Source organism: Hordeum vulgare, chromosome 2H, assembly GCF_904849725.1.
Source record: "Hordeum vulgare subsp. vulgare chromosome 2H, MorexV3_pseudomolecules_assembly, whole genome shotgun sequence".
NCBI lineage: Eukaryota > Viridiplantae > Streptophyta > Magnoliopsida > Poales > Poaceae > Hordeum > Hordeum vulgare.
The window spans coordinates 454,252,565-454,265,797 of NC_058519.1; the positions used below are offsets into that span (position 1 = coordinate 454,252,565).

Below are 13,233 nucleotides of genomic sequence, written 5' to 3' on the forward strand. Positions count from 1 at the left end.
CCCCTCCACTCACTCCAGCTCTCAGCCTCTTCTTCCACCTCTAGAAAAAATGGTTTCGCAGCTCAAACACGTGTTCTTGCTCATTTGGCTGTGATTTTCGATCTCCTTGCTCAAAGCACCATTCTCCGAACTGTTTTGGGGAAATTACTCCTTGGTAAGTGACTCCTCCATTGGTCCAATTAGTTTTTACTCTAGTGCTTTATCCTTCGCGAATTCTTGCTACCTTGGTGACCCTGTTCTTGAGCTAGAAAAGTTGATTTTAGCTGGTCCCAAGTAGTTTTAGCGCGTGATACGGTCTCTAGGCACTAGTAGGAGTAGTTGCTACAAGTTGGGATGATATTTGTTCACTTTTCTTTCGAAGTCTCTAAAAATTTCAGATTTTTTCAGAGCTAGAAAAAGGAAGAGATGAGGAGGTTCTTGAGAGGCCCTTCAAGCCATAACCCCAAGGAGGACGAGAAGAATCACCCCAAGTACGCAGTCCCTCGAGTCACAGAAGTTCAAGCGTGCGAGTGGCCAAGTGATGAATTTTTGCGCGCCGCCGGGCTTTATGAAGACTTTTATTACTTGGTGCAGAACGCAGGTCTTACTGCGTTCGTTGAAGACAAGTGCCCACAATATCTCCTCCTCACCAATATTTTCGTTCAAAGCTTCAACTTTTATCCGAGGAAGAATCCTCCCATGGTTGAGTTCATGATATACGATGTTCCCCAGTGCATGACGCTGCAGGACTTTTGCAATGTATGCAAATTACCTTATGTTGGGGATATCCGTGACCCTCGTCCACGGGACTTGGAGGATTTCATTAGTTCTATTGCTGTTGGAGAGGAGAGAGGAATGTCTCGTGCTAGAACTGCTAGCATACATTTTCCTGTGCTTCGATACTTCTCACTATTTGTGGGAAAATGATTGATTGGCCGTGGGGAGGCTGGATCACTTAGTTCTCCAGACCTTGCGGTTCTGCGCGAAGGCCTTTATAACGATAAGACTTATAGCTTGGGCGCTATAGTAGCTCAACGGTTGAACCTGAACCGTTCTAAGGGTGTTGTCTATGGAGGTATCCATGCAACCCGTCTGGCCAGACACTTTGAGATATCCATTAGACTGGGAGAGGAAGGAGAGATGCTCCTCCCTGAGAGATATCTCGATTATGATAGCTTGATTTGGCGCATGTTCATGCATGTAGTTGAAACAAAATCAACATAGCCTCTATGATGTTTGTGTTCATGGTGATTTATATCATGTTCATGCTTGCATTTAATGTTAGTCAAACTCATTGCATCTTGATGACTATTGTCGCTCTCTAGTTGGTCGCTTCCCAGTCTTTTGCTAGCCTTCACTTGTACTAAGAGGGAATACTGCTTGTGCATCCACTTCCATAAACCCAAAAGTTTTTCCATGAGAGTCCACCATACCTACCTATTTGCGGTATCTACCTGCCGTTCCAAGTAAATTTGCATGTGCCACTCTCCAAACCTTCAAGAAATAAATCTGTTTTGCATGCCCGAACCGCTCATGTGGTGACAGAGGGCTATTGGCATCTTCCATGCTAGGAGTGTTATCCTCGACATGTGTTTATTCACAGTCCTTCAAGAGAAAGAGGCCGGTATTTGGGATGCCCAGTTCCATGCTTAAATCGAAAACATAACTGTAAAACAAGACTCCCCCCGGATTGATGTTAGTATGGACGGTACCCAAGGATTCGGCTAGCCGTGAAGTGTGATTGATTGCTGGTGGGGGAGTTAAAACTTTGCTTTTCTGTTTGGGAACCGCCTATAGCATGAGTAGCATGGAAGATATTGAGAACTCTTGGTCATTGTGTTGACAATGAAAGTATGCCACCCAAAATTATTATCTCTGTTTTCAAAAGCTTGAGCTCTGGCACCTCTGCAAATCAATGCTTCCCTCTGCGAAGGGCCTGTCTATTTATTTTCCTATTGAGTCATCCTCCTCTTATATAAGCACCAATTAGAGAGCACCTGTGTCATTTCTATGCTTTACTTTTGATTGATATTGAGTATGACTATGACTGGATCTTCACTGCTATGAATTACAATGTTTAGTCAGCCCTTGATCTTTGAAAGTGCTCTCCATTTATGTTTTGCGGTCTCAGAAAGAGCTAGCGAGATACCAACTATTCATATTGCTTCATGCTTGCTTTGATTGAAGTGTTGGTATTTGAAACTCATTATTATTTGCTCATTAGCTGATTATGCCATTGATATTAGTTTACCGTGAGACCTTTGTGTTATTTGCTTATGTGGTTAACTTGTGATCTTGCTGAAATTCTGGTTATGAGTTAGACATAGTTGCAACAACAAGATCAAACATAGTTTGTCAAAGTTTTTTCTTTCTCTCTCAATTTGTCAACTGAGTTGCTTGAGGACAAGCAAGGTTTTAAGCTTGGGGGAGTTGATACGTCTCCAACGTATCTACTTTTCCAAACTCTTTTGCCCTTGTTTTGGACTATAATTTGCATGATTTGAATGGAACTAACCTGGACTGACGCTGTTTTCAGCAGAATTGCCTTAGTGTTATTTTTGTGCAGAAATCAAAGTTCTCCAAATGTCGTGAAAATTTATGGGGAACAGTTTTGGAAAATATCAAAAATACCTGCACCAAGTTCCACCTGAGGGGGTGGGCCAGTGGGCTACAAGCCCCTGCTCCGCCACCACCCCCTGGTGGCGGTGGGCAGGCTTGTGGGGCCCACAGACACCTGTCGCCCCCAACTCCAGCTCTATAAGTTGTATTTCGTCCCAAAAAAAATAAAAAGAGAAGTTTTCGTCGCGTTCTCGATACGGAGGCGCCGCCACCACGTGTTCTTCATCTGGAGGGCAGATCTGGAGTCCGTCTTGGGCTCCGGAGAGGGGAAATCGTCGCCATCGTCATGATCAACCTTCTTCCCTCTCCAATTCCATGAAGCTCTTCGTCGTTCGTGAGTAATCTATTCGTAGGCTCGCTGGGCGGTGATGAGTCGGATGAGATCTATCATGTAATCGAGTTAGTTTTGATGGGGATTGATCCCTAGTATCCACTATGTTCTGAGATTTGATGTTGCTACTACTTTGCCATGCTTAATGCTTGTCACTAGGGCCCGAGTGCCATGATTTCAGATCTGAAATTATTATGTTGTCACCAATATATGTGTGTTTTAGATCTGGTCTTGCAAGTTGCAGTTACCTACAATTTGTTATGATCCGGCAACCCTGGAGTGACAATAACCGGAACCACTCCCGGTGATGATCATAGTTTGAGGAGTTCATGTGTTCACCAAGTGCTAATGCATTGGTCCGGTTCTTTATTAAAAGGAGAACATTAATATCCCGTAGTTTCCTTTTGGACCTCGCTGCCACGGGAGGGATGGACAATAGATGTCATGCAAGTTCTTTTCCCTAAGCACGTATGACGACACACGGAATGCATGCCTACATCACATTGACGAACGAGAGCTAGTCACATATCTCTCCGTGTTATAGCTGTTGCATGATGAATATCATCCAAACAAATCACCGACCCATTGCCTACGAGCTTGTCCTACTGCTGTTACTTGTCTTGCTCTGTTGCTGCTACTACTGTTGCTACTGCGGTTACTTGTCTTGCTCTGCTGCTGCTACTACTGTTGCTACTGCTGTTACTTGTCTTGTTCTGTTGCTGCTGCTATTACTGTTTCTACTACTATCGCTTGCTACTGTTGCTACTTGCTACTGCTGTTCCTTGCCACTGCTATTGCTCGTTACACTACCGTTACTCGTTACTTTGCTGTTACTACTGTGCTTGCAGATACTAATCTTTCAGGTGTGGTTGAATCTGACATATTCAGCTGCTAATACTTGAGAGTATTCTCTCACCTCCCGTCGTGCGAATCCACAAATTTGGGTCGAATACTCTACCCTCGAAAACTATTGCCAACCCACGCGCTGGTGGGCCATCAACAATATTCTTCCAGTTTCATTACCGCGGAGTGCTATCAGCATTCTTCTGGTGCCGTTACAGGAGAATGTTCGTTGTCATAAGCATTCGTCTAGCTAACACTACATATTTCTGACACTATTGCCGGGGAAGCACAACTGACGTCAACACCTCGCTAAGTACTCCTGATGATATCTCTGTAGTACAACTAGTCAGTCGTGGTTATCGAGGGTGATTCCTCTTTCACCATTCCCGACGATGACTCTGTCGTGCAACCCATCAAGTGTGGGACCCTCAATGGTGATTCCTCTAAGCCCACCTTGACAGATACATCATTCGGAATCCAACGAGGGTGATACCTCGGATTCCCCTGATGTTACAACCACACAGTTACTCGACCATGTTACTCGGATCATTGGTGATTAGTTGTTAGACGGGTGGATTCCCGCGAGATTGTGTCGATGGCCTAATTAAAATGATAATGGATTTGGGTATTTGATCTGGGTTGGTCGGAAGGTCTTATTATGCACTAACCGTCTGCGTGGGAAGAATTATGGATACTCGACGTCGCGGTATCAGCCGAAGCTCTTCAGACGTCAGCGATGTAGCGGCGCGCGCCCGAGTGGTCCCAAGATGCATCGCTCTTGTATTAAGGGGTGCTAGAACTGACGTCGGCCGCCCTCGCATCGTGCAGGAGCGCGGAGGGGAAGTGGGCCCATGAACCCTCTGTGCTTAGGAGTTAGACCGGCGGCCTGGCCTCTCTGCTGAGCTTAGGTGGGGCTGCGACGTGTCGATATTCCGAGGCCTGGCATGACCCAGAAAAGTGTGTCCGGCCAGAGTGTTATCGAGCGCGTCGGGGAATATATTGTGCACCCATGCAGGGAAGAACTTATCTATTCGAATAGCCGTGTCCATGGTTACAGGACGACTTGGAGTTGTGCCCTGATCTTATACAACTATAATTGTTACTTAACTGGAATTAGTTGCCTCGGGATTGCTTCTCGCAGGGAGTCGAGGGAGGATCTCTGGACGTGACCTCATATTAATAATTGCTGCAACAATATGATTATTATCTGTGTTACCTGTTCTACTCTCGTCTATTGCTGCAAGACCTTGAAGATGCTAGTCTTTGATAGGACTAGGCCTTCTCTCTCTATTCTCGCATTGCTGCAGTTAGTATAACCACCCCCTTCTTTGATACTGATGCATACTTAGCATAGTTTTGATGTAAGTCTTGCGAGTACTTTGGATGAGTACTCACCGTTGCTTTGCTCCCCCTTTGCTCCCTTGATCCGTTGCTGCGACCAGATGATGGAGCCCAGGAGATGGAATTTCCTGTCGACGTCTGCCACCCCGATGATGACTTCTTCGTGGAGGCCGCTGAAGAATAGGAGTAGTTAGTAAGTTCCCAGGAAGGAGGCCTCGCCTCGTTCGATCGTGTTTCTTTTGTTCTAGCCTTCTCTAAGACACCTCTTATTTTATGTCTATACTCAGATATTGTTGCTTCCGCTGACTCGTGTGTTTATCGAGCTTCTGTATTCTAGCCCTCGAGGCCCGTGGCTTGTAATATGAAGCTTGTATTATTTTATTTGTGTCTAGAGTTGTGTTGTGATATCTTTCCGTGAGTCCTTGGGTTTGATCGTACGCATTTGCGTGTATGATTAGCGTACGATTAAACGGAGGGCGTCACATTGGGTGTCAAAGATGACGACACTTGAAACTATGCAATATGCCTAGCTAGGGGCGTAAAACAATAGCGTTTGTTGGGAGGCAACCCAATAGTTATCTTTAATTTTTTGCTTTTTTTGTTTTTCTTTTAGTTTGTGATAACATGATTATTGCCTTTGTAATGATTTTATTTTTATTTTTTAATTATTGTTTGTGCCAAGTAAGGCCTTTGGGATGATTTGCATAATGAATAGAATTGATACGATACAAAAACAAAAACTTTGAGTCCAGTGCAGAATTTCTATGATTTTACCGGAATGTCTTTTTAAGCTGATTTTTTTAAATATTTTTATACAAATTACTCAGATCGTCCTTATTTTTCATAATTGGAGTTACAGAAGTATAGGTTCATTACAGATTACTACATATTGTTCCGTTTCAGTCAGATTCTATTTTTGCATGTGTAGTTTGCTTGTTTTGATGATGTTATGGATGGTATCGGGGGGGGGGGGGTATAAGCCATGGAGGAGTTAAGATACAGTACCCTATGCTAAAATAAAATAAGAATCAATTTGTAACAACACCTGAAAGTATTTTATATGTTGCTTATACTAACGGATCTCACGAAGTTTGGTTGAGTTTTAGGTGATTGAATTTATCAAGTTTTGGGTATTGTCCCCATAGATAAAGGATTGAGGAGCAGAAAAAACCTAAGCTTGGGGATTCCCAAGGCACCCCATGGTAATATTCTAGGAACAGGAAGGCATCCCTCCATCGGCATGTTACTTAGAGCTATATTTTTATTCATCACATGATATGAGTTTTGCTTGGAGCATCGTTTGCTTTTATTTGCTTTTACTTTTAGTCTACCACAATCATTGTTTGCTGGACACACCTATTTGAGAGAGATACCACATCATCATAATCTGTTAGAATACTCTATGTGTTTTACTTATATCTTTTGAGCTTAATAGTTGCTCTAGTACTTCACTTGTATCTTTTTGAGCATGATAGTGTGTAGATTTTATGGAAATATTATGATCTCGTTTTTCACTTATATTTGTTTGAGAGCTAGACAAATAGTGACGGTAATTTGCATGGGTCATAAGACTAGATAAAAAATAATGATATTCGATGCGTGATACTTAAAATCATCATGTAGCATATATAAAGAAATTACGGGTTAATGACATTGATATGGTGATATGAAAAAGGTGTGTATGCATCTATCTATTATATTATTAAAATGATAAAAAACGAACGATGGAGATTTAACGATAGAAAATGAACGATGGAGATTTAATATTACAGAGTTATGGAAAATGAACGCCAATGATTCATTGTCCTCAACTTGGCTAGGCAACAACATATAGGCAAAAGAGACCCATAATCTCTCCCTAATCTCCCCTAATAATAAACCACGGATCGCTTGTGTCGTACGTCGCTGGCGATTTTGCAGAAAACCCCCTCTATTTCTTCGAAATCAACCCGCGGTCCTTCATTAAGTGAAAAAATCCTTTCAGTTTTAATTCGCGTTTCTTCTATCTTATCCACTGCCCCGCAGAACTCCCCCCAATCCCTACTCGCTCGCCGAGATCCAAGACGGACGCGGCGACTCGGAGCGGACGCATGCGGAAGGAGGAGTTCGGCGAGCAGGAGCTGGTGGTGGCCGCCGTTCTCGCGGACCTGCTGTCACCGTCAGGGAGGGATCTGACAGGCTTGTTCGGGGGCTTGCTCCGGCGGCGGCCTTATCCACACGCGCCCGCGACCGGCAGCTCAGCTCTCTCCGTGCGGCAAGCTAGACGAGGGACAGAGGTGACCACGCGGCGAGGTGAAGGAGGCGAAGACTCGGAGCAAGCCCAGGTCCCGCCGCCGCCGCGTGCTGCTCTTCCCGCTCCCGTACCAGGGCCACATCAACCCCATGTTCCAGCTAGCGGGCCTCCTCCACGCGCGCGGCTTCGCCGTCACCGTCTTCCACGCCCGCTTCAACGCGCCCGACCCGTCCCGCCACCCGGCCTACGGCTTCGTCCCCGTCCCCGACGGCTTGCCCGCGGGCACCCTGGAGACGGTGGCGGCCACCATGGAGCACATCCTGGCCGTCAACACCTCCTGGCCGTTCCGGGAGCGCCTGGCCGCCCCGCTGGACGCTCCCGACGCCAGGGACGAGGTCGCGTGCCTGGTCGCTGACGCGCACCTGCTGCCCTCGTGCGCGTGGCGCGGCGGCTGGGCGTGCCGACGCTGGTGCTGCGCACCGGCAGCGCCGCCTGCTTCCGCAACTTCCTGGCCAACCCCGTGCTCTGCGAGAAGGGGTACCTCCCGGTGGGGGCGGAGTCGAAGCTGGACGCGCCGGTGAGGGAGCTTCCGCCGTACCGCGTCCGGGACCTGATGGGCGCCAACAGCAGGAGCCGCCACGAGCACGAGCTCATGTGCGAGCTGCTGTCCCGGGCGGTCGAGGCGGTGCGGAGCTCCGCAGGGTTCGTCCTCAACACCTTCGACGCGCTGGAGGCAGACGACCTGGCGGCAACCCGACGCGACCTCGCCGGCGTGCCCTTGTTCGATGTCGGCCCGCTCCACAAGCTCTCCCCGGCGTCGTCCAACAGCCTTCTTCAGCAGGACCGCTCCTGCCTGCACTGGCTGGACGCGCAGGCACCGGCGTCCGTGTTCTACATCAGCTTCGGCGGCCTGGCGAGCATGAGCGGCGCCGACCTGGCCGAGGCGGCGTGGGGCGTGGCAAACAACGGGCAACCGTTCCTGTGGGCGCTCCGGCCGGGGCTCGCCCGCGGGGCCGCACTGCCCGACGGGTTCGCGGCGGCGACGGGCGGCCGTGGCCTGGTGGTGGGCTGGGTGCCGCAGGAGGAGGTGCTGGCGCACGGGGCCGTGGGCGGGTTCTGGACGCACGACGGGTGGAACTCGGCGATGGAGGGCGCGTGCGGGGGCGTGCCGATGCTCTGCCGGCCATGCTTCGGGACCAGATGGGCAACGCGAGGCACGTGGAGCACGTGTGGCGCGCGGGCATCATGCTGGACGGCGGCGTGCTGGAGCGGGGAGCGGTGGAGGCGGCCGTCCGGCGGCTGATGCGGGGCGAGGAGGGGGAGGGGATGAGGGAGCGCGCCCGGGAGCTCCGGAGCAGGGCGGCCGCGGCCGTCGCCGATGGTGGGTCGTCCCGGGTCTGCGTCGACAAGCTGGTGAACAACATCCTGTGGCTGTAGAAGCCTGTCGGACTCCGAACGTAGCCTGTAGCCTGTACGACTGTACCACGAGAGCCCACGAGAGTTGTGTTTGCCCCGCCTCTCGACCAGTTTTTTTTTCATTTTGTCAGGATCTGAGTCTATGTACTCCAAAGCGGACAGTCAAATCGGAGCATTGCTTCATGTACGACAGAAAATACTCCTTCCGTTCTTAAATACAGAATAAAATAAGTAAATATATATTTATATACATCCGTATGTAGTTTTCTAATAATTTTTTTTAAAAAAACTTGTATTTAAAAACCAAGGGAGTATATGATTTCTATATATGGAGGAGTGTGGTCACCATTGATCAACGGTTATTCAGGGTGGGTTCACGGTGGATTGCACCATCATACGAAAATCGGACCTGCTTTTATCGTACGTGAGGCTATCTTCCCTAATAATAGTAAAGCGCTGAGCGCTTCTGTCGTCCGTCGCTGGCATTTTTGCAGAAAAGTCCTTCTGTTCTTTCGAAATCAACCCGCAGTCCTATAGTAAGTGAAAAAACGTTTCGGGTCGTGGCGCGGATCTCGGTGGGGAACGGTTGCAGAGGTTGCAACTCTGGCCGAGCTAGGCCATGGAGAGGGCGGCGGCGCGCGGATCTCGACGGGGAACGACTGCAGAGGTTACAGCTCTGGCCGAGCTAGGCCGTGGGGAGGGGCGCCGGCTCGTGGATCACGGCGGGCGACGGGCGGTGCGATGGCTTGGCACGGGGGCTTCGGCCCTCGGGGCTTCGATCTGATTACAGACGAGGAGATCTTCGAGGACTACGAGGCGGTCGTGCCCTTCTACGCGCTGGCCGGCCTGGGCGTCGCCGTCCACTGCGCCCCGCCGGGCAAGGCACCCGACGACCCCTGCCCCACCACCGTGCACGACTTCCTCGGCTACGAGCTCTACACGGAGCTCCCCGGCCACCGCTTCCGCGTCACCGACCCGTCCTTGTACGACGCGTTCGTCGTCCCGGGCGACCGCTTCGTGGAGCAGCTCAGCGTTGACCCCGAGGCGGTCGTGGTCGTCGGGGCGTTCGCTGGCGAGCTGCGCAGGCCGGTCGTGCTCACGTGCCACAGCCAGGTCCTGCTCGCCGCCTTCTTCAGCCTGCGGCCCCTGGTGGAGCTGGCCGGCGGGACCTGGGTCGAGCCCGATCCCTTCAGCCTCTGCGTCGCCGATGGCCACATCCTGACCGCCATCGCGCAACTCCTGCGTCTTCGCCGCGGCGGGGCTCCTCAAGGGCAAGAGGTGCGCGGGGCAGCGTGCCCCATGAGGGTGATCTCCAACCTCACCGGCGCGGTGGGCGTGGATCCCGAAGGGGCGGGAAGCTCGTGACGGCGGCGAGCTGGCGGACCTTGCCGAGTTCATAGCTCACCTCGTGGATCTCTTGGGCATCACCGTCTCCTTCTGAATCTGAAGATGCAATGCATCTTCTCCTCCGTTTGTAATAACTTGAGTGTGAACACTGATCACTGTCACACTCTGTAGAGTTCAGATATTGTCCACGAGCTGTTATTAATGACGCGAATGGTTCCTGTTAATGAACTCGTTTTGCTTGCGGCAATTCTATTTAGAAAAAGATGCCCCCATCTAAACTGCTAGATCTTTAGTTGGCTAGCACCACAATAAGGCATATGGATTTGATCACCAGCAAAGCCCTACAAGATCAGTTTTTTGATTTGATGTCTCTGTCACGAGGAGGGAAATACAACAGAGGCAAGTTTACAATAATGTGCATATTTCCTTTGGTGTGGATGTCCTTGAAGAGTGGTGGATTGGATCTAGGAGCATTCTGTAGTAAAATATACGGTGTGGTTTTGGTTCCGTGTGTGTGCTAATTGTATGAAGGTTATAGAAGCAGAGAAACATCAGGGTGTTCGCTAACACCAACCAACACAGAAAGAAAGAGGAACCGAACTCTCGAATTAGTTCTGGCTTGCAACTTTGATCATTGGCTCGAGGAGCAGGTGTTGTATCCATTTTTTCTATTCTATATGATACTGGAATCACAATTGTTATCCAATTCCATTTCTTGGCTGTTGTGCAAAAAATCAGAGAAAAACGATTGTTGGATGAAAAACCGGTGTAGTTTGTGGCAAATGTCTATGTTGTAGCTAGAGTCATAAGACATGTAACAATATGTTCCGTTGCAACGCACGGGAACTCCCCCCAATCCCTACTCGCTCGCCGAGATCCAAGACGGACGCGGCGACTCGGAGCGGACGCATGCGGAAGGAGGAGTTCGGCGAGCAGGAGCTGGTGGTGGCCGCCGTTCTCGCGGACCTGCTGTCACCGTTAGAGAGGGATCTGACGGGCTTGTGCGGGGGCTTGCTCCGGCGGCGGCCTTATCCACACGCGCCCGCAGCCGGCAGCTCAGCTCTCTCTGTGCGGCAAGCTGGACGAGGGGCAGAGGTGACCACGCGGCGAGGTGAAGGAGGCGAAGACTCGGAGCAAGCCCAGGTCCCGCCGCCGCCTCGTGCTGCTCTTCCCGCTCCCGTACCAGGGCCACATCAACCCCATGTTCCAGCTAGCGGGCCTCCTCCACGCGCGCGGCTTCGCCGTCACCGTCTTCCACGCCCGCTTCAACGCGCCCGACCCGTCCCGCCACCCGGCCTACGACTTCGTGCCCGTCCCCGACGGCTTGCCCGCGGGCACCCCGGAGATGGTGGCGGCCACCATGGAGCACCTCCTGGCCGTCAACACCTCCTGGCCATTCCGGGAGCGCCTGGCCGCCCCGCTGGATGCTCCCGGCGCCAGGGACGAGGTCGCGTGCCTGGTCGCCGAGGCGCACCTGCTGGCCCTCGTGCGCGTGGCGCGGCGACTGGGCGTGCCGACGCTGGTGCTGCGCACCGGCAGCGCCTCCTGCTTCCGCAACTTCCTGGCCAACCCCGTGCTCTGCGAGAAGGGGTACCTCCCGGTGGGGGCGGAGTCGAAGCTGGACGCGCCGGTGAGGGAGCTTCCGCCGTACCGCGTCCGGGACCTGATGGGCGCCAACAGCAGGAGCCGCCACGAGCACGAGCTCATGTGCGAGCTGCTGTCCCGGGCGGTCGAGGCGGTGCGGAGCTCCGCAGGGTTCGTCCTCAACACCTTCGACGCGCTGGAGGCAGACGACCTGGCGGCAACCCGACGCGACCTCGCCGGCGTGCCCTTGTTCGATGTCGGCCCGCTCCACAAGCTCTCCCCGGCGTCGTCCAACAGCCTTCTTCAGCAGGACCGCTCCTGCCTGCACTGGCTGGACGCGCAGGCACCGGCGTCCGTGCTCTACATCAGCTTCGGCGGCCTGGCGAGCATGAGCGGCGCCGACCTGGCCGAGGCGGCGTGGGGCGTGGCAAACAACGGGCAACCGTTCCTGTGGGCGCTCCGGCCGGGGCTCGCCCGCGGGGCCGCACTGCCCGACGGGTTCGCGGCGGCGACGGGCGGCCGTGGCCTGGTGGTGGGCTGGGTGCCGCAGGAGGAGGTGCTGGCGCACGGGGCCGTGGGCGGGTTCTGGACGCACGACGGGTGGAACTCGGCGATGGAGGGCGCGTGCGGGGGCGTGCCGATGCTCTGCCGGCCATGCTTCGGGACCAGATGGGCAACGCGAGGCACGTGGAGCATGTGTGGCGCGCGGGCATCGTGCTGGACGGCGGCGTGCTGGAGCGGGGAGCGGTGGAGGCGGCCGTCCGGCGGCTGATGCGGGGCGAGGAGGGGGAGGGGATGAGGGAGCGCGCCCGGGAGCTCCGGAGCAGGGCGGCCGCGGCCGTCGCCGATGGTGGGTCGTCCCGGGTCTGCGTCGACAAGCTGGTGAACCACATCCTGTGGCTGTAGAAGCCTGTCGGACTCCGAACGTAGCCTGTAGCCTGTACGACTGTACCACGAGAGCCCACGAGAGTTGTGTTTGCCCCGCCTCTCGACCAGTTTTTTTTTCATTTTGTCCGGATCTGCGTCTATGTACTCCAAAGCGGACAGTCAAATCGGAGCATTGCTTCATGTACGACAGAAAATACTCCTTCCGTTCTTAAATACAGAATAAAATAAGTAAATATATATTTATATACATCCGTATGTAGTTTTCTAATAAATTTTTAAAAAAAACTTGTATTTAAAAACCAAGGGAGTATATGATTTCTATATATGGAGGAGTGTGGTCACCATTGATCAACGGTTATTCAGGGTGGGTTCACGGTGGATTGCACCATCATGGTGCCATGCAATAAGATCTCCCTCACCCAAATTCATATTACTTAACTTAAAATTTTCTCCGCTTCATGGGGATAAAGTAGATGCCCGATCAGATTCTCGTCCCATCTCCTAGACCCGCTCATGAATAAATTAGACACCACTTGATCCTAGTTCTGTTCCCCTTAGCAGAAAATTTTAGGCAAACGTCCCTATGAATCCAATTATCCCTCCAAGTATTAATACTATTACCATCGGTAATCTCGATATGATGCCCTTTTTT

The 13,233-nt window shown here is 51.7% G+C and overlaps 1 protein-coding gene and 2 pseudogenes across 1 annotated transcript; all 3 read left to right on the forward strand.

Annotated features, from left to right (window-relative positions):
* Positions 1-7,390: 7,390 nt before the first annotated feature.
* Positions 7,391-8,885, forward strand: LOC123430242 (annotated as a pseudogene).
* A 618-nt stretch (positions 8,886-9,503) lies between these two features.
* On the forward strand, positions 9,504-10,203 carry LOC123428132 (protein DJ-1 homolog D-like). The gene is given in 4 exon segments (XM_045112298.1): positions 9,504-9,824; positions 10,041-10,110; positions 10,113-10,139; positions 10,142-10,203. Coding segments are annotated over 4 exon segments (480 nt in total).
* A 991-nt stretch (positions 10,204-11,194) lies between these two features.
* Positions 11,195-12,828, forward strand: LOC123430243 (annotated as a pseudogene).
* Positions 12,829-13,233: the final 405 nt, after the last annotated feature.